The 21,668-nt window shown below is 37.4% G+C and overlaps 1 protein-coding gene across 3 annotated transcripts in view; it reads left to right on the top strand.

Annotated features, from left to right (window-relative positions):
* The window catches only part of LOC124166624, a 425,295-nt gene that overhangs the window by 372,825 nt on the left and 30,802 nt on the right, over positions 1–21,668 (top strand). For all 3 annotated transcript variants that reach the window (XM_046544237.1, XM_046544236.1, XM_046544235.1), the window contains one exon: positions 3,889–4,096. In XM_046544237.1, coding sequence (XP_046400193.1) covers positions 3,889–4,096 — 208 coding nt within the window. The remainder of the gene's footprint in view (positions 1–3,888; positions 4,097–21,668) is intronic.

Raw genomic sequence — 21,668 nt, 5'->3', positions numbered from 1 at the left:
TTCCTCATTATGTATTCAAAATGCAACACTCGTTCTTACTCCACCAAAGAAAGAGTGATTTACATACTTCTTGGATCAGCCTTGAACACAATACTGAAATTAGCTCATAAAACTTAGTGTCAAATTCCAGTTGAAAATGGGATTCAATTCTCTGTTGCCTGTTTGTGCATGTTGTTTAAGTTCATGGTGGCACTACCTGCGAATTTGGTTAGCTATATGATGTAAATTAAGTGAATGTCGTCGTTGAGCCATATATAAAGAATATCAAGGCATCATAGAATAATTGTTTATAGTACCATAACTTGTGTGATGATGATTTGAGAGATGATATGTTGCTCTGAGGATTTATGCTTTAACATTGCCACCAGCATTCTAAAAAAAACCCTCAACGTGCTTGCTTCACTTTGATTGGATTTTGGCTCCTAATATCAAATGGAAAACAAGATCATACCTTTTTATTATATCCTCAGAATGCTTAATCAATTTTATTCCGAATACCACAGCACCTTACATGGTATGTTTTAATAATACTGAATTGTTTGCTAGATTATATTCCCCTAAATGACCACCATTTAAAATGATCTATTGTTAAAAATATCTAAGTAAAAGACATTATTCTATGACATAGATTCAGTCATTTTGAGAGATTTGAAACATTGATCCATCTTATTCCTCGTAGTTTTTGTTTTTATTACTCACTGAAGGGGTTTGGATGATGCTCGGCACTTGAAGTCACTTCAATGAAGTAAACAAAAGTCAATTCGACCACGCTTAATATTGGATGCCAAGCGATACAGATGTACTGTGTACTGCCAGTCTCACGTGGGAGAAAGTCCTTCTCTGCTGCTGTTTCCCAACCCCAATGGACTTACCATTGTCTTAATTTGATTTCGGATGTACTTTGTTATGCTTCTCTTGTAGGTGATGGTATGTTGTGAGTGGGTTTTATTATTTCGATGTTCTTCTTCATTCCCAACATGTACAATTTCATAAAAGAAAGAAGAAGAGATCCATTTATTACTTCTCTTCTGCCTTTTTAAAAACACAAAATGTCATGGACTGCTTTCCCCCAAACATATAACTTTATTTCAGGCATACAGTTTCACCTAAATACTGGGGAATGGGGTTAAGGGAAAAGATGAGAGAAGTGTCACTAATTAGCCAAAACTATATATGTCAGCAAAATACTGTGGCCAATGGAGTACAATGTCTTAGAGATTTGTGTTGTTTATGTAACCAAAAAGGTTTAGAAAATTATTGAAGTACAAGCTTGGACCTGGATGACCAAGACGAAGAAAAAAATTACTATAGTATTAACAATATGTACATATTTTGATGCCATTGAGATGACTTCAGCTCACTATTCTTGCTACCCAAAATTTGAAGTATTACAATTTTAAACTATTTAAATTCATCTGAGTGTAATCCTTCCTCTGCACATAAGTATCATAATATTAATTGTGATTATTCATAGTAGCATAATGTGAAAGAGATAAACTGACTTCAGATCTGGATTTAGCATTCCCGTTGTACATTCTTAATCAGTTCCTTTGGTAGGCTTTAGCAGTGTGGTGAAGATTTAGCGGAGAGGTTTACAGGATTCACACTGCGTGTGTCCATCTGTGTAGACGACACTTTCGCCGGCATAGCAGCTGGCTTCTTAAGGTCACTGAAGTCATTGTCATTCATTTCGTGCGAAATATCCACAGGGAAAAGAATCATTTGCCTTGACCAGGATTTGAACCTGGATCCCTAGATTTCCGGTTGAGTGCTTTAGCCAGTGAACACATTCAATGTGGGCCCAATTTTCATTGAAGTTGTCGAAATCAGCTGTTAATATAAGAAAGAAAAATAGAAGGAGATTTCTGTGCTATAACTTCCGTTCAATTACTGCTTTTTACAAACGGCGCACATGGTTCGAAAGAGGGGAGGTTGCTGAAGGCCATGCACATAATAGAAAGGGCTCCCAGGCCAACCGGCAGAGCACGTTAATTGATGTGCTCCATGTCTCGGCTTGAACGGGACCACGTCAATTGACGTGCTCCGCACTGAATGTGTTAACGCTAGAACCGCAGACCCATCGCCCTTTGCAAATGTTTGCCATTCATGTACTAGTGGTTTGATCCCTTTGAAATTTACTGACTCTCACTCATTTTTATGCTCTTTTGAATGGTCATATCGAAAATATTGTAGAATGTTTGGTTCACGAGAAAAACGACAATTTACCTAGAACCTTGGACTTTTTTGTCTCATATGGGGAAAACATACAATTTCAGTTTTTTTTGTACACTTATTTTGTATTTAGCATAATAACAGTTTATTACGAAGGGGATCGATGCACACATATTGTTATTCGGCCAGTTAGAAGCGCAGAAGGGAATTATCTGTGCACTGCGCCGGCCGCCTACTCATGCAGCACCGGCCGCATCACCTCTACCCGGTGCGTCTGTAGGTCTGAGCTTGCAACCAACACGCTTTGCCTTGCAGCACATTTAAGCATTAAACATCACCTAAACACGTGTTTTGTTCACACAAACCACAAAAAAACCATCAATTATACTTAAACATGAAAGGATCAACGTAGTTTGTCAATGGGACAAAGAAGTCCCATGCCGCGGTTTTGGTGGGGTTGGAAAGTTCAGCGGTTCTAGTGTTAAGCTACCGAGGCGCCATTCTTCCCTGTGGATAATTGTGGACACAACCGGACAAGGTGTTATGGACTGCTGAGCATATGATGCCGCAGACAGTCCAAATCATGTGCACAGTGCCACAGCCGGAGAGCAGGCCCGGACTTGGAACACATAGATGTGTTCGCTCTTGACTAGTTTTAATTATACCACGACTAGACGCAGTCATAACTTTTATGAGAGCCACCCGCAATGCACAAATTGTGTGAGATATCCACAGAAAAAAATCTGCCTGTGGTGCAGTGTGCACCATTTGGACTTCTTGTGGCATCAAATGCTTAGCAGCCCATAACACCTTGTCTGGTTGTGTCCACAATTATCCACAGAGAGGAATGGCACTTCATTAGCTTAACTGGCTACAGCAATCAACCGGAAATTGGGGGATCCTTGCTCGAATCCTGGTCAATGTGAATGATTTTTTCTTCGTGGATATTTCGCACAATTAGTGCATTGCAAGTGACTCCCGTAAAAGTTATCGCCACGGCTAGTCCCGGGATACTTAAATTAGTCATACACTTCAGTGACCTGAAGAAGCCATGTGCAATGGTGGTGAAACTGGTGTCTACACAGATAAACACGGGCGGTGTAAATCTCGTAAACCTCTCCACTTATTCTTTATCAGTTCTTGAACTTCTTGCAATAATCAAAAGGTTGAAATTCCCAGGTCACTTCAGCTTCGGAAAATAAAATTATCTCGTTTGTATGTTGAGGTAAAAATTTCCTTCCTCTTATCATCCTCTCTAGGATCCACCACAGATACATACTCATTCAATGTTACTCACTTTTATGCCTGAATATATCGATGCCCATCACTAAGGACATCGATGTATTCATGCATTCAAGTGACTGGCTTAAGAAGCTACTGAACAACATTGCATAGTATTGCGTGCTAGGTATTTCACCCCACATGCAAAATATATTAAATATTGATGTATTTGATATTGTTTCAGATTCTAGAGTGAAGTTTATTTACTTTTTTAATATGTTGAATGTAATTGTAATTATTCTCTTCATTAATCTCTTTGAGATCACTTTTCTTTGTATGTTGTATGATATTTCTGTGAAATTAATTACTTTCAAGTTTTTTTCTCTATATTTCTTTTATTAAATATGTTTGTAAAGTTTTGAAATGGGTTATTAAATTCCCGTCCATAAATAAATAATAATTTAAAAATATAATAATGTTATTTTTTCATTGCAGAACTGCAGTCCCCCAAGTTCCGAGTCGACGGGCCCACCGGGAAGCCCTCAAGAGGAGGCTGTCTCAAGTTCTGGTGGAGGAGATCCATGCCACACCCACCAACCAATGCCACAGTATCACCATGCACATGTGTTCCAAGGACCGCATCCCGCGGCGGCGTATGTCTACCCCGGTTACCTCTTCGGCCCTGCCGTCTACAGCGTCAATGGTTGGTGGCTACAACGTGCCTGCAAGCCATATGTTCTTCCTCGCAGTTTGCCTCCTGTAGTCTGTTGTTGCTCGCAAGTTTCAACTTCTCCTCCTGCCTGAAATAGATGCGTCATCCGCTTGCGTCTCGAGCACATCTTTCCTTCTCCCCACGCACAGTAGCTGATTATGTCTCCTATACTCTCTTAAACTGTGCTTTCTTTGCTATGTTTGTCTTTGTGTGTGTGTTTGTCGAAAATTCAGCTCTAGCTTATCAAAAATTTCTGGCTATAATATTTCAGTTCTAAAATGCTAAATTCTTGGCTGGAAATGAATTGCTGAATTAATTGCTGGAAATGAGTGGAACTTTTATGGAGTATATGTAGAGTGATTCCAAACTGGTGGGAAACTGATAGGATGGGTAAATAAACATGAAAAGTAAGCATTGAATTTTCAGGTACACATATTATAGGAAATGGCCAGTCAAGATGTTTCTCCTCATCATCTTAGGGGTGTATTGCTGTGAAGATTGATGTTTCTGATCTCATGCTGAGAGAATATTCCCCTTGTATTTATAAATTCTCTTCCTAATGTCTATGTCTCATTTTGATGAGCGACCGACGTATTTTTTATTGTTATATGAATCAAATGGCCGTATCCTGTTGAATTTTTATGAAAAATTATTTAAATTTTCTCATTAATGGGGTGAGTGTAAAGTTTTCACTACATTTCCCCGAATTATAACTCATTTTTCAATGCACGGCATCTGGTTATTTGTACCATTTTGTGTGTTGGCCAGCCAGTTCCATCTTGGATAATTTATTGAACCAGCTCAGTGAAGCAAATGGCCATACTAGAGTAGCATTAATGCCGATTTTAGGTCATATTTTTTTTGTCATAATTGATTTAGTAAAATAACATAATCGCTACTTATGATTCTGCTTTTATGTTGTTAAATTGCTATTCTTAGATACTTTTATTCCGTATCCACCATGGCAGTGGGCTCCCTTTCTTCTCTGTTTTCAAGCAATTATATTTTCTTCTCAACCCTTTTTAGAGCTGCCTTTGTTTTTTATTTGTAAGGATTTTATGCGTGTATGCGTATTGGTTTGAGTTGTTGACATTATCTTTAAGCTTTTATGTTTTGGTACTTAAATTTATCTAGCTGATAAGATAGGAAAAAATGGAAGGGGATCTACTTGACTTCAGAGTAAAATGACTGCTCTTCTCAATATTTTATGGGCCATTAAATGAGTGCATTCATGCCTGTTGCTGTGGCTCTTGCCCTTTTGTAACAGTTTTGATAATGCCAGCTGATAAATTTTAATGGGAACAATGGCCTTTCCTCAGGACATGAATGATATTGATTATCTTTTGTATAAAACACTTTCTCAATGAAGATTTCATCTTCTTTGACAGTTAGCATCCAGAAATTGGGATGTATTTTGTTTACCATCGCAGATAAATGAGTGGGCAAAATAATTTTATGATAATGTTAGTTGCTATTCTTGTTGTTCGAAGCCACAGATTTTTAGTCATGATTCTGATATTATAAAACTCACATAATGTTCCCTATATTTTTGTTTCATTAATTAGTGTATGTCATTTAAGTAATGCAACGATGTGTTTAACTTTGGAAGCGGAAATAGAAAAAATATTCAACTTTCAAAATGTTGCTAGGCGTAGTTTATTTTCCGGGCCATCACATTACATTCTCAGCTCAAGTCCCCCTCACAATTGAACTTTTAATAATAATTAATTATAAGTTCAATATTATCATACTCATTGGCACGATTTGTCTTGATTTTCCCAGATTACTTTTAGAAATGGACTGCAGTTGAAATTTTCATGGATGAGGAAAATTGATCCGAAAAAGAGGCTAATGGCTTTTCAGTATGGGTTTTTCGTTGGTTATAGGTGCAGAAATTGTCCAAGCTAGCCAATGTCTGACAAAAATGTCTTCCCTTTGGTGGAAATTCTTCATTAAGTCATGTTAATATCTGGTTATAGCCTTTCTGATAACAAAACTGGTAAATTAAACAATTCATCAGGCTGGCAGTCAGCATCAATATCTGGTGACAGCTATGTCATCCTAGGAATCAAGTTTTACTTTATATTTGTTTCATGCTACAAAATACATACAGATTTTCTTATTCAAATTATTAACATTACAAGTTTCTCACATGTGATTTTACTATGGATTACTGAGATTTTTTTGAGTTCTAAAATATCCCAACGTTCAGAACAAATTTAATTTTAATTTAAAATGGACTAATTCACCAATTATTCTTTTATGAGTGATGATGATAGAGATTAAAATGAGAGGAAGGATTTCAAATAGGTAATAAGCCCTGCGTATCATTACATTAAAATGCATGGACAATCTGCGACATGGATAATCCACAACGTGGATAATCGATACAAAGATAATTGAGAGTTTACGGAACGTTGCCTCTTGCTTCTTAGGCTGGCATTGAAAAATCGATAGCTTTTCCCTTGAAGAAATGAGACAAATTACAGTTGAGTACATATATAATTGAGGAAATTCAATTGAATTTCCTTAAATTCAATTAAAATTTGTCACTTTTCAACTGAACGGAATCGCATATTTCCTATTGGAGAAGCAGTGGCCCAATTGGCATGAGCTTGTGATCTCATCGGTTTATCGAAGAAAGGGTTTTTCAATTTTTTCATTTTGTAGATCTACACTTTTTCTCTGTCACACATATGAACCTCACATGCTTCTTCATTCTTTACACTATTGTGAGTAATTCCTTCTCTCAGTTAGGGGTTCTCCCTGAATGATTTGATTGGTGAATACAGTAACTCATTGCAGTAACTCTATTTTCGTATGGAATATTATTGGAATACTGCCCTTAATTTGTAGCTCTGTAGACAGAAGTGAATGTTTGTTTTCCATAACTATCTGCAAAAAATGCATTCTTATCAAAACTATTGTTTTTATTCATGAAGTTTCCAAGCATTTGACCATTTACGTTAAATTTTGCTTTCCATAAACAGATACCTAATTTCCACTTGTAGATTATATGTGGTGGGGAATATCCTCATCAAATATTTTCTTTGTACGAGCATTATTCCTTTTTTTACCTTGTAATATGGGGAAATTCATTTATAATGATATTATACAAAATCTGTTGTTATCATGATAACCGTTGGACACTGCTACTGCTTTTTACTCCAAACGCTTTTTAAGTACATAGTTATACTTTACTCTTCAGTATTTTTATCTTTCCTTTTTTATACTTTGATCAGTTAGCATGTAAGTTAAGCATTGTTATTTTATACGTGTATACATAATGTAGATCTTAATTTGTCTATATGTGGTTTGTTACATATTCTAACATTAGCTTTACCGTTATGATTTTTCATGTATCCAGTGGTATTCCTAATGAAATGAATTTACATCACTATATTTGCATGGTAGCCATGAGTAAACATTGTAAAGTAGTTCCTTGTCATTTCTGTTTATTTCTCACCTAGCATATATTGGTCATAACCCTTTCTCTAAAACAATCTTTTTCCCTCCGCACAAATCCTTACTTGGTAATAAAAATCAGACCTCCCTCAATGAGATGGCCACAAATTATTACCGAGAAAGTTTGTGAACTGCTTAAGGGGGGGATTGCCCTCTAATGCTTGCAACTTTGTAAACGGTGAGGGTGGTACAGATGAACTTTGCAAGTCTGGCCTTATGAGGGGGAATGTCCAAGTAAGAGATCGAAGGATATCAGATTATTTCTATTGTATATCTTATCTTATATTTCTATCTCTAAATTTTGGTATGTGATTATTTCTGATGTAATTTTATCATGGCTTCTGTGTCATGCTTTCTCTACATCTTTTTCCCCTATTCGATTGAACGATCTCCAGCTTAGTTCTCTATTTCTATCTCCTACATTATCTCTTAGCAATATGGACCAGCAAAACAGTTGAATCTTTTTGACCAATATGTATCTAGAAACTTTAAATTTCTCATGATGATCTCCTCATTTATGTCCAAAATGTATTGACGCATTGATTCATAGCCTTGAATTAATGAAATTATTTAGGAATTATTGCACAATGCCTCCAATATTACAATTCGAACGCTATAGTGCTCCTCGTTCCTCTTCCCTGCATTCTTCTTTTATTCCTTTTTTTAGTTACTTGTCATCTGGTCCGACATTGGGGACCTTCCTTTCGATTTTTCCCTCCACAATGATCCTTACATGATACTTTTGTTGACATGAAGTGACCAACTCAATGGAATGCCACGGTTGCCGTCTCTTCTCCTATTCATCATCATACCTTCCGTTTCTCACTCTATTCATGCACTTGCTCTTCAGTATCCTCATCAATCACCACTAAAGAAAATACTGATAAATAATTAATTGTGACCTTTACTCTCAAAATATCTACAACTCTCTGTGAATAAAAAAAAGGCTGACTGCTGGAAGTAATTTCAAGATGTACTTCGGAAGAATATTTTTATATTTTCCCATGATTCTTTCAGAGCGAGCATAGTAGGGACATTCCTTGCATCAGACATATCTGATCTCGTAATGGTGGAAGCTGTTTGAAACTAGCTATTGATTGTGGTTAACATATTATAATGGAGCTGGTCTTCATTGTAGAACACTAAAAAAGAGTGTGTACTGTGTGTTTCTTTGGATATTCTTGAGATTCAGATGGGAATTGGTTCCAATGTGAAGGTTGCGTGATACTGATCTAAGCCCATGTTGAGGCCATATCAGCATCATATGCATTTCCCACCTGTAGACTAATGATGCAATGGAAGGGATGGTTACTCATTTATACACGTCTGTGAACTAACTCATTTTTAAAAACATAATTTTTAAAGATGTACAATTCGCTAGTTCCTATGACGTAAGAAATGAATATGATGATGTCTTTCGTCATCTATTTTGTGATTTTAATTGATTATTCTAGAGATAAGGGAACAAATTAGGTTAACTTTGGGAAATTATCTTTGTAAATTTCATATTTTATTTCTATGAATGTTAAATAGCTTTTGAAAATAAAAGTAATGCATCATTGTTATCTTTGAAATTTTTATTTTGAGTTGATTTATCTTCATATTTTCAGTTTTTTTACATCATGGGAATATTTTCAGCGTTTTTATACCCGACCATTTCCTGTTTCGATGGTAAAATTATAATTGGCATTTAGTTGTAAAGAGATCAAAGAATTTTTAGGACCCTGGGACTTCATGGAGTTTCTCTTCACTTTTCCTTGTAAATTCTTGGTGTCTAGTAAGTGCATGATTTGTGGGATTGTACTGTATTTTTTAGTAAAATGAATCAACAAACCATATTTCTTAACCTTAATGAGTACAATTTTAGGACACCATGTTTGCTAAACAATAATTAACATTTTAGAGCTGTAAATTATTTAATATGAACCTTCTTTTTATACGCATAAGTTTTATAAACTTTGACATGGACCGTGCTCTTTGCTGTTGCATCTTACAAGCAATTTTTATTTCTTGCAAGCATATTTTGAAAAGCTTATTGAATTAGTAAATTTACTTCCTGATAATGATTCGTTACAATTCAGTGTCATGGATAAACTCATTTATCATGCTATTCTTATTTTGAGTGTATTTGTACCAGAAAAAATTGATTCTCAAGCTTTCAACTACCATGAATATTTATTCACACCTATTTTTCACAGAAGTCACTTCATGAAATTACACTTTTTATGCCGAGTTAGTATGCTACAAAACCTAAAGTATCTGTCCTTACTCCATAATAATGTTTGCATAGGGATTTATGAATTATTGATATTCAAGCAGCTGCTTCTTTAAGTTGGTATTTAGGTAATTAAAATTCATGGTTGTAATCTGGTAGGGTACTCTACGAGTTGATTTTTAGAAAACTTACTTCCAAGTGTTGTTGTGATGATGGTATCAAATTCACAGAGAAAACAAACCGAAAATATTGGATGCTGATGTAATTAAGACATTCATGCACCAAAAATGCCATTTATTGGTACATATTTATGGTCCAAAATCATTTATTCATTTTTAAAACTAATATATATTGCCTGCTTGTTTTTCTGAAACAAAATTATATTTTTTAGGGTATCATTAACAATATACGTATGTCTTGAAATAATATTCTCTGTAGTATGTCTCTAATATGTCCACACATGATATTGGTAATCTTTTGTTCTCTGGTGCCTGGTTTTGCTTTCTTTTAGTTCATTTGTACCAATATCCTTCACTTAACACTAAAGATATGTTGCTGAAAAGTGTCATGTAAAGCAAATTTTGGTTGAACCCTTTCGTGCTGGATGTCAGGTGGGCCTCTGGGCATTTTCATATGCAGAACACCTGACATCAGGTATAGCTGTCGCGGATTTTTCAACACAAACGACCAGACGTCGGCTCTGGCCAATGCGAGGGAAGGGAAGTGACCGCTGAGGTAGCAATTGTCTGATGCATTCAGGCCTGGCCTGAGACCCAGCTTAGCGAGTCCTTAGGGCCACTCCTTGGCAATTAAGCCTGACCCTTCCACTCATCTATGATTATCGTCATCGCAGGAATCCATAGCCAAGCGGTTATATTGTATACAGTTTTTTCAATGGTATATTTTGTTACATACTACAACTTTTTTAATACTTTGAAATGAATACTTCGTTTTGTTCTGTGCGTAAGCAATTTTTAAACGTAATTTTAGCATTAAAAATAATGGACTTCTGGACTTTTAGTCTTAGTACCTTATGTTCTCTAACTTTGTCATTATTAATGCAAAAAATCCTTTCTAAAATTCCACAATGCTTAAATATATCTTTGTGATTCCTTTAGGAGAGTAAGATATTGAAAATGAAATGCAATATTTGGTTGAAAAAAAAAACACTGGTAATGCAATAAGTTGACCATGGATTCATGCTAAGATAGGGTTATAGGGTCTAGTCCAGTGGCCGGGGTAGGGCTGGGAGCCCCGTCTAATTGGGTCCCAAATCTGAAGGATGAAAATACCAGGGTAACTCCACCCCAAAAAAGTGCTCCATACAGAGAGGTTTCAAATACTCTCATGCTACTCGTAGCACGGAAAACATTTTCCATTCGTAGGCGCCATCTGGAAAGGGTTAAGTGAGAGGTACATTTCAAGCAGTATGATTTACATGATGGTCACCATAGGCTAACCTTCTGGGGGCTATTTTAGTCGATGGGCATCAATACCGGTGATATAGCTCAGTGATAAGAAAATCAAGTGATTATTATCTTTTGTAGAGCCAATTACTTCATGAATGTATTGAATTGTGTTCTTCCTTTTTCTCTTCTTATGCTTAAGAGCTGAGAGGAGAGTTTTGGCAAGTTCCTTAGTTGAGGTAAAAAAAGAAGATTGTTTGAGCAAATAAGAGAGCAATCTTGAGACCCAGCTGTGTCGTAGCAAAAACTGTATAACATGAATTTCTGTTAAGCGAGGAATGCCTATACATTCTGTTTGTTGAGTACCTAGCTGTTTTTATAACGATGACTAAACTAAAAATAATTATACTCAGAACAAAAAAACAATCTGTCATTATTATTTCATTTATTGCCACGGTAATTTACTATAATGTATTCTTGTTGAATCTTTTCAATAAGTTAATCAGAAAAGGAAACATTAATCTGAGCAAGTTATCATGTTCATGACTTTGATCTATTTACCAAATTTTGGCAATTGAAAAAACTTTATTCCTGTAACAGTATAGCTAAAGTGCCGATCAGTGACATAAGATAGGTAAAGCCCAGTAGCCCAGTCAGTGTGACATTTATGAATGTGCTGTCTTTGGAGTATTTACCCAAGCTTTATTTTTTCTCTATGCTAAATTTAAAGGATCTGTATATTATGGGTTACGCAATTACTTGACAGCACTCTCATTGTCGTACAAGTGACATAGCACCCCTTTTATTGCTTGTCACTAATATAAATGTAGCACTTTATTCACACTTACACACAATAAAAACAGACGACATTATCCCCCTTCCCCCAAAAAATTCAACTCACAAAAGAAAAGGTGACAAATTGAAAACAAAAGGAAAGGAAAAAATGCCATATTTAGATGTAACCATTGGCTATTAAAGCAAACAAAAAAACTGTTCAATGTCAAAACACACTCACTTCCATCTGTACCAAAGCACAAAGCAGTAATCTAGGATAGGGACAAGGGGGGAGTTAAGTAAGGGGTACCTCCCAGCAGGGGCGGATACAGAAAACACTCAAGGGGGGGGCGCAAAAGATATATTGAGTTGCCTTTACTTTTTATCGCGATATCGCAATAAAAAATAATCAAGTCACAGGCAGAGTAAAATAAAATTTTTATTAATGTTATTATACACATATATAAGACAATGCCATCTTATTATATAAAAAAGTCACAATCGTGGTTCTGCCATGTTTGCCAATACGGCCGGACCCGCAAGGGAGGGGCGCGCGCCCCCCGCGCCCCCCATCTGTATCCGCCACTGCCTCCCAGCAGTATTGCGGGTTCGAACAAAACTACCATTCTATCTAGTGTAAATTGGATATTCAAGGGGGGACTATAGTCCTAGATCTGCCACTGTATCAAAGTGAATGTCTCCTTTGAGAGACAATGTCTTCTATTTTGTTAAGGAACTGTTCTGGAAAGAAAAGGTTCTGCACCTGACAGTTCCCTTTCCTTTTCACTTGCGGAAACCTCAGTCCAGTGGCACCACTTTTACAATCCCATCCCCCACACATTCCTCAGGCATTATGGTTTCAATATTTTCCTTTTTGGTGTGACAGCTGCACCTTGCCCAACGATATCCTGCCCCTCCCCCATTGCCACCCTGATCTGCTGACGTTGGATTTGATTAAAGCGCCTGGGAATTAGATTGCCACGATAAGTCTGAATTTTATTGTTTCTTGCACTTAGCGCCTCCACCATCACTCCCTTGACTCACTTCCCTATACCACAAGGGTTCCTTTTCACCATCACTTCTTGACCCTCACCAAACATATGCTCAAAAGAAGCACCCTGAGCTCATTCTGAAGCCCTTAGGTCATTTCTCACAACTCTTCCCATTTTGTGCTTCACCAGTAAAATTTGAGAATGAGGGAATCTTCCAAACATCAACTTACTTCGAGATTCACCTGTGATAGTGTGTGGTGCTATCCTTTAGTCGAAAAGTGAATCTGGCCTAGGACACATACAAGGGGACTCCTGTGTGTAAAAGGGTTTTGAAATTATTCTGAACATTTTTTGCCATGTTTTCTTGGTTGCATCATTGGTTTCTCAATGGCATGGAGGAGAAGGTGCATGCCTAATGCAATGCAATGCAAACCCCAGCCTCTCAACCGGAATGGCCAAATCACTCTTTTGCACTCACAGGAACAAGCAAACAAAACAAGGTCCTTTGTGACGGTTGAAATAGCCCAAAATAAAGCTTCTTGGTTTACATCCCAGCATTCTTCACATGGCTGAAGAGACCCCGCTGAGGATAATTTAAGAATACCGGGACTAGCCATGTTGATATCTTTCCGGAGTCACCCGCAATGCAAAAATTATGTGAAAAATCCAAAGAGAAAAAATCCCGGTCAAGACGAATGATTTTTTCTCTGTGAATTTTTCGAACAACATGCCTGGTTGTTGGGTTGATGTAAACACGCAAGCACTCGGAAAACAATCACACACACACTCACCCATCCATGGGTGGCTTGAACTTTCCCGGAGAAATAAGCTCTTAACAAAGAGCATTGTCAAAGGTTCAGAATAGGACAAGGAACACATATATTTCAGCACACAATCTAGCCCTCCTCAGCAAGCTGAAGGAAAATAGCACTTTCAATACAAGGTTGACTTTCGAACGTGAGTTGGGCCTTGAAATTCCTGCAGTAACGGCATGTTTTTGGATTCAAGTTTTAAAAATATGTAGGTTTTCTTTTATTAATGGGGGAGTCACACCTGTCACAAATTCCCCATAATACATTTATGCTAGCGTGTGCAATGAAAGGAAAAATTTTATAGTAAAAATAATGGCCATTTTGGAAGCACAGAGCTGGGGGTGGAGGAAAAAAAGGCTTATGAATGGGATGAGCAGATATGGTTGGCATGCATGTGTTCATGGAGAAATTTCATAGATCATACAAGGCTCATTGGTAGGAAGAATGCGTTTGAGGTATTAACGTAATTGTGAGTCTGAAGAAGTAGTTTTCCCAAAATATAATCGATAAATGAGGGGGACTTTAGCATTAAAAGTTGTCTGTACATGAATTTCCTAAATCTGAGGAAAGTGGTCGTGAAAATATAGTTTTGTTAGTGTTTTTGTGTCTTTCATCATCTTCTATACTGTGTCTCATCCAACCTGTGTTATACATATTTATGTTGAATTATTATTAAAGAATTCTATGGATTGAGGTAGGTTTCCGTAAGGTAGGCACATGAATTTGGGTGCAAATTAGGATTTATTTGTGCTGATATGATTGAATTGATTTCAGGAGACGGCTCCAGGAAATTGGGCAGGGGGTTGACCTTGACCTAAAATCAAAGCTTAGTGAAATCACACCTTGTGGGTGTCCCGCTTTCACCTCTTCTCCAATCACTAAGTGGACACAAATCCCTACTCCTAATATGTGTGAGGTATCTATGGTTATAGTCACAGACTTTCACTATGATTTATGGGTTTCCCTTAGATTTGGCAATAACACACTCATTTATATGACACATATTAATTCTGGCGTGGAGAGGTGAGCAATTTTTTTCAAATTTATTTTGAGAAATTTGGAAATTGGGACTTCTTTTTATATAACTGTGGTACAATTTTAGGTGTTTCGCCAGTTAAGGTAGGTTTAGGTTGAAGCAGACCTATTAATATATTAGATTATGGCCACTGGAGTCAATTCCCGGAGATAGCCTCCTTCAGTTCATGACCAATTAATCTGTATTCTTAATGTCAATGTAGTTGGAGGTCATGACCCCACCTCTCCTAGGGGTTATTTGCGTTCCTATGGAGCTGTGTTAGGTTGGTATGATATACAGCGCTGGTAATATCCATTTACAAATCATACTCGGTTATTTTAGGTGCGTTACCGTTACCCGTAAGATGGTGTAAAATAACACGAGATTCTGAGATCTTAAATCCTAATTTACGATACCTTAACTTTCTTCATTTGGAGTAATTTAGAAGCTGAAAAAAATTAGACGATCGTCTGCTGGTCCTTATAAAATGAAAGCGGCAAGACTTAACCTGAAAAATTCAGAAAAGCACGATTTTCTCTTCAAAGTAGTTAGTTGCAAGGAAGTATTTTCTGTTGACCTATTGGAAATTCTCCTTAAACGATTTCGTGATTTGTGTGATTTTTGATCGGTGAAATATTTGACGCAAACGTCTGGGTGATATTAAGCCATTTTGCGCCAATTAAAGTTGTTATGTCAAGTTAAAAGGCTTCTCAGGCTTAAGGGTATTTTAAAAATTATCTTCATGAAAAGAAATTTTATGGGACATTTTTCGCTCGTGGACTCGAGTATTTTGAATATGGGCCAAAATAAATAGCGTCTATACCTCCAGTTTCATCTCTTTTAATCCGATGCACCTGTTCCTTCGCGATACCACAAGAGACGACAGTACTTAGCGCACATGAGGCAAATATCTCCTCAGTTTCAACTTTCAAGTAAACCGCGGTATTTCCTTTCTCCTAAACAAATGACTAGCTTACTGCGTCAAATGATAAAGAAAATACGGAAGCAAAATGGGGGATTATTATCACAGCTATCTGTCCTTTAGTCTAATGATAAAATTTTACCCATATTTTTTTTGCATCTCTCTGAGCGTTTTCGATATCTTGGTTTCTTTCCCTCCCTCTTGAATCTTGGTCTTTCTTCGAGATTATGGTAGTGCAAGATTGTGTTAGTTGCCTAGGAGATCGCCAGTGGCGCTCTCAATCAAACCGTGGCGGGATAGACAAAAAGTTTCGTGACATATGAAACGAGGCGTGGGGTGACGTTGCATGCTGGACCGTCTTGTCTTTATAGCCCAGTGCCCTTTCAATACGTCTGTGGATGTCCGGAGTCGGCTAGCGGAACGCACGCTTGTACTGCTGCCAAAATGATCGAGTATCTTCTCAGTTTACAATCCCTGGATGGTGGTAACAGAAACCACTTCACTCAAAAAAGAAATCCCGAAAATAGATATTTCAATGACGCACTTGCTGTTTTAAATCTTCCAAGTACAAATAACAGAAGCGGTAGTGGAGTTTAACTTGTATTATTAAAAAAAAAAATTTAACACCTTGGAAGAGCTATTAAGTAAACTTTATTTTATAAAATTTTACTTTCATTTGATGAAATATTTTTCTCACACAATTCACATGAAATGGAAATTAATAATATAATTTAGTATTTAATTAATAATCCATAATTTAATTAGTAGACCATTGATAGAATTATTTCTAGATTAAAAAGATTGTCTCATTGGTTATCAAAATTTTGAGAATTTTTTTAGGAATTCTCTTCAGGAATTCTCGAATGAAAGTACATAGGGATTTTAAGCAGTACGAACGGCGACTACTTACGACCTCACTGATTTTTTAAATAAACGATTGCCTCTTTTAATACGAGATTAACTCAGATTGCGGTTATAGCTTCAAATTAGTCTCCGCCTTCTATAATTGAATGGACGCATTCAATCATATCCATCTTCTTTTATACCCAGCATGACTAACCTTGTTGTAGTTTTTCTGCAAGAATGCATGACTTTAGCTTTTATGCTAGGCATTGTTTTTCGCTCGCTTTGTCCACTGCAGATATCGGAGAAGTATTAATCACGTACAAGTAGTTAAAATGAGATGGGATCGTTGGGCGTAAGCACTTGTACTTCAATGAGTTGTCTTTTAAAAATGTGTAATTTATGCTGGAGTGGAGTAAAAATATAGAGGGTTTCCACCGAGTGGGTGACTCCATTCTTCTAGATTTTCGATCATCAACTGCTTTAGGGTGAGCTCTACCCTATCGTATAAAACGAAAACTCGTCTATTATTTGATTAACAGGTTAGTTTGCCCCACTTATCAATCAGGAACCACCCGAACCTAGTCGGAGGGAGAAACAACAACCCAGTCTGTTAATCTATGCATAGTGATACGTGAAGGTCGCCCGAGTAAATGCGGCGTAGGCGCGATGACAGGACTTTAATGATATTTATACCGCAAACTTGCCTTTTCGATGGCAAAATTCGTAAATTTAGTGCCGAGACCGCCCCTCGCTACGCCACTGGACGTTGGGCTTTACTGCCTCATAAATGGTTACATGTATTTTCATCCAGGGTTCCCACTTTACCGTGAGAACCTTAAAACCGTGAATAAGCCGTGAATTTCGTCTACCGGGAAAAAACCTGGAAAAAGCCGTGAATTTCATCATAAAACCTCAAAATTCTCTCAAACTTATGGAAAAGGAACAACAATTGACAGATCAAAATAAAAAAGATATCGAAATCATGTTTAAAGGCCGAGCCAAATACAGACACTGTCCAAACATTTATCTCCACACGTATATTCGAACTGCAATAATTGGTCCTTGTGCCATGACGACACATTGATCTTGAGCCTGTGATTGGAAAACCGGCAAACAAAGTGTTCATTAACCCTGGAGAGAAATCAGACACTTCTTTACTTCCCTACCTCACTGCTCCCTCCATTTTTCCACTCACAACCTTAAGCTTCACCTAAATTTTGATATCGATAGGTGACGTCATTAGAAATAGCACTTTCATTGCTACGTTTGAATTCACGGCGCCTGTTGCGGTTGATAAATTTTTAGTTAACGTGCGGGCGGTGATTGTTATGTCAACAATATTTCTGCCTAAAATGGCGTATCAACAATCCGTGAATTTGACGATATTTAGACCGTGAAAACCTGAAAAAACAGTGAATTTTATAATTTAGTTAGAGTGGGAACCCTGTCATCGACAGCTACTGGAGAGGATGAGAGAGAGAACCCTGGTAGCTTCTGCGACGTCAAGCAAATATGTCGTGCCATCTGCCTAGAAAAAAACTGAGTTTTGTTATGCTGCCCTCCACAAAATCTGTGCACCAGTTAGTAGCGTGGATGCAGAGAGGTTTTCCAGCCAGTACAATCTAGTTGTGACTGACAGACGCAACTAGTTGAAGGACGAAAGTGTTGAAACTTGTTCAGTGTTGATATTCAACTAGTGTAAATGATATACAGGCTAATAATATTATTTTTAATCGTTTACTTTATATCTAAATCCTTAATTTATTAGTGCTTTACCCCATGATTATTTTACTATTCCTTATTTTTTTCAAATAACTGTGTTTCATCGCAATTTTTCGTCACTACTAGTGATACATTATTTTAAAAAATAGATGCTACAAAACGCTATAAACTGTAATTGAAAGTGCGATGAAATTAAAATGAAAGTGCTATTTTCACGTACCTCATCCTATGTATAGTAATTTTCTCTGGAGTGATTTGGAAAAAAAAAATGACGTCCGGAATGCGCTTCGGTGGCCGTCGTAGAGGCGCACTGCAGATGAGTGGGGGATCGATTGCATTGGATAAGAGGTTTACTCGCCAGGGGGTGCATCCACCCCGTCTCGACCACCGGGGGGAAACTTCCACGTGAGGATGGGGGGGGGGGGGGGGAGGGAGGGTCATTGGCCGAAATCTGACCTAGTGTCAATTTTACAACTTCATTCATTTCGACGGAACTACGCTTTTCGTACTCTTAGGAGTAACTTCACTCTCGAAGTGTAGCGAGTGATATAAAGTCAACTTTTTACGGAGATTTATAAACATATATTCCGGTCAACCTTTAGAATGATAAACAAAGCGATACCTCCTCTGCATAAACGCTCAAAAATCGCCCACCGAATCAAATACGCTCATCTAGTACTATAAGGGCTATCTAGATGAGCGGATTTGATTCGATGGGCGATTGTTGAGCGTTTATGCTGTGGAGGTATCGAAAGATATTTTACTGCTCGCTAATTTTATTTTGAAGTTCACAGCACGCGTTTCGATTGCCTTACAATTATCATCACGTACTAACGAAAACAAATGTCCGAATTCCTCTTCCTTTATTTATTTGAAATTTTGATTGAAAAACGATTTTTATTTTTTACGCGAGGTAATGAGCACCATTCGGTAAAAACAGCCGGTAACAATAGTCATTGTTGCACGCACTGCCTTTCCTCGGTGTCGGAGAAGAGCTTGAATTTTCCTTTTCACGAGTTGCAAAAAAGCTATAAAATCAACACAAATTTGTGAACGATTGATAATTATGTAAAAAAAAAATATGGAAAACTAGCCTATTAAAACAGTGTCACAATAGCAATAAAAATTGCTTTAATTGAGGTAGACGTAGCAAACTTAAGATTGGTGCCAAAAGAGCCTTACTCCATGATTTATGTAAATTTGGTGAGGTTAAATACTGCTCGTTTAACGCTGACCAATGTTTTAAGTTGCGACTTAGTTAGAAAGGCTTAGCAAACCGGTACTATTTTAGTTTAAGCAATAATATCTATATTTACCTAGTAATGTAAAAAAATTAACCTTATTAATCAACGCACAATGTAACAAGGAAAGTAATGACCTCAATAACATTGAAATAGCTAAAAGGGTATGGTTTTTACAAGCTTTCAAACTTGAGTCTTTATACTTTAGGTACCGACATTAGTTTAACTGAGAAGGTTGATTGTTGACTGAATAAGGTTTTCACGGGTTTACAGTCGGGTTAGAAGGTTCAATTTTCGCCAAATGTCGGATTGTCATTCCATGATGACGAGGAACGTGTCGGATATCGAAACGTCGGTGAAAATGGACCCTCTCACGCGGCTGTACTTATACCCGAGAAAACCTTATGAAATCTATTCGCCGGTGAATCATCGGGTCTTTCTTAAAATTAATTGTTATTGCATTTTGGGTTTTCGGGCGATCTCTCAATTTTAATAAATCTACCTGCTTTTTTTGTTCTTGATTGTCTTCCCCATGGCATATTTTTTATGCGGTTGAAATTAGGGATGGGTCGTATCCACTTTTTTTCGATTCCGATTTCAATCCCGATTCTTTCAAATCGATTTCCGATTCTCAATTTCGATTCCATTGATTCTAATTCATACTAAAAAGTGGGATATTGATCTGTCAGAAGCATTGCTTTCATTAAAATTTAAGAACTGAATGGAATAAAATAGCGAAGACAATTAAGTGGCCTAAAATATATTTATTAAAATTAGCGAATTAGTATTAGGTGTACAACTAAGTTCTTGCTGTTTTTTATGAAAATACAACTTAGTCGTGAAAAAATAGTTATTAATGAATCATTCAAAGTATTGTCCATGGCTAGCTACAACTTTTCCCCATCATCATGGCAGTGGTCAAATAATGGAACCGTTCAATTTTTCATCTTTTGGGGCTATCCACGAATCAAGCCATTTTTGCTGTCTTTATATGAGCGCAGCTGCTGGGCAGCCAGACCATTTGCCATCAAACGGAACAAATAATAATCGGACGGCACAATATCTTGTGAATATAGCGGGAGGACTAGGATTGTCGTCGAGCGGCTAGTATAGTAAATGTCTAAGCTCGATTCATGGCGTTTCCAATAAGTCGAAATCGACCAGCAAACACTGCTGGCGCCATCTAATGACAAACAGCGGAAACTTGGTTGCGCACCTAATATTATAGTAATATATATTATCAGCTTTAATAAAATAATAGAGACGCTAACCTCCTCAGATATAAATTTTAAAATTAATTATGTACCGTGCACAATGGCGGAGGTATGTGGCGGGATTAAGCCCAAAGCTGATACTCTCTTTTCAAAATATTTAGCTTTCTGGAATCGATGGAATCGGAATCGACTTTATGCGATCGATTCTAGATTTCGATTCCGTGCCCGAGAATCGGTGGGATCGAGAATCGACATTTGGTATCGACTCATCTCTAGTTGAAGTCAAGAATCCGAGAAAATAAAAAAAAGATTAGCCACGCCCTAGAGGACGTCCAGAGAGGGCCAAGGGAATACTGAGGTTGAGAAAGACGTGGACTCTACGTGGGTAGGAGCCTTGAGGTTTACGGATGAGCCGGAGGGAATCAGTATTTGCGTGTGAGGCCAGCGGAGGTCTGAAACTCTTGGTAGCGCGTTTGCAGATAGAGGAGCATCTCTTCCCGTGGGAATTACGTGGGAGGGAGCTTCACTAGGAGATCCCTTTGTGTTTCGGGCGCGTGGGAGGATGAGGGTGCAAGTGAAATAGCCGTTACTATTTGCCTGGTCAAGGCGAGGCGTTTCAGGTCAGCCGGGGATTCTTATATATAGAGCAGGTTGTTTACGACTTCAATCATTTTTCTGTTCTCAGCTTCCATTTATCGTAGTCATGACACTCCTCATCTTTCATTGCTCTTTTGCTTCCATTGCAATCTGTTTTCCCTTTCTTCAATTTATTCTTGATCTTCCTCTTTTATTAGCTTTTCTTGAGGTCTACAATCCAATATTTGCTGGGGCGATCTGCTCTCATCCATCATATTAACATGGCCGAAGCAGAGTTGCTGCTTCCTTTTTACCTCGTCGACTCTATCTTTTTCCAATTTTATCATCTTCGTTATTGTGTCA

The sequence above is a fragment of the Ischnura elegans genome, chromosome 10 (assembly GCF_921293095.1).
Source record: "Ischnura elegans chromosome 10, ioIscEleg1.1, whole genome shotgun sequence".
Classification (NCBI taxonomy): Eukaryota; Metazoa; Arthropoda; class Insecta; order Odonata; family Coenagrionidae; genus Ischnura; species Ischnura elegans.
This window is presented reverse-complemented; position numbering and strand designations above follow the sequence as displayed.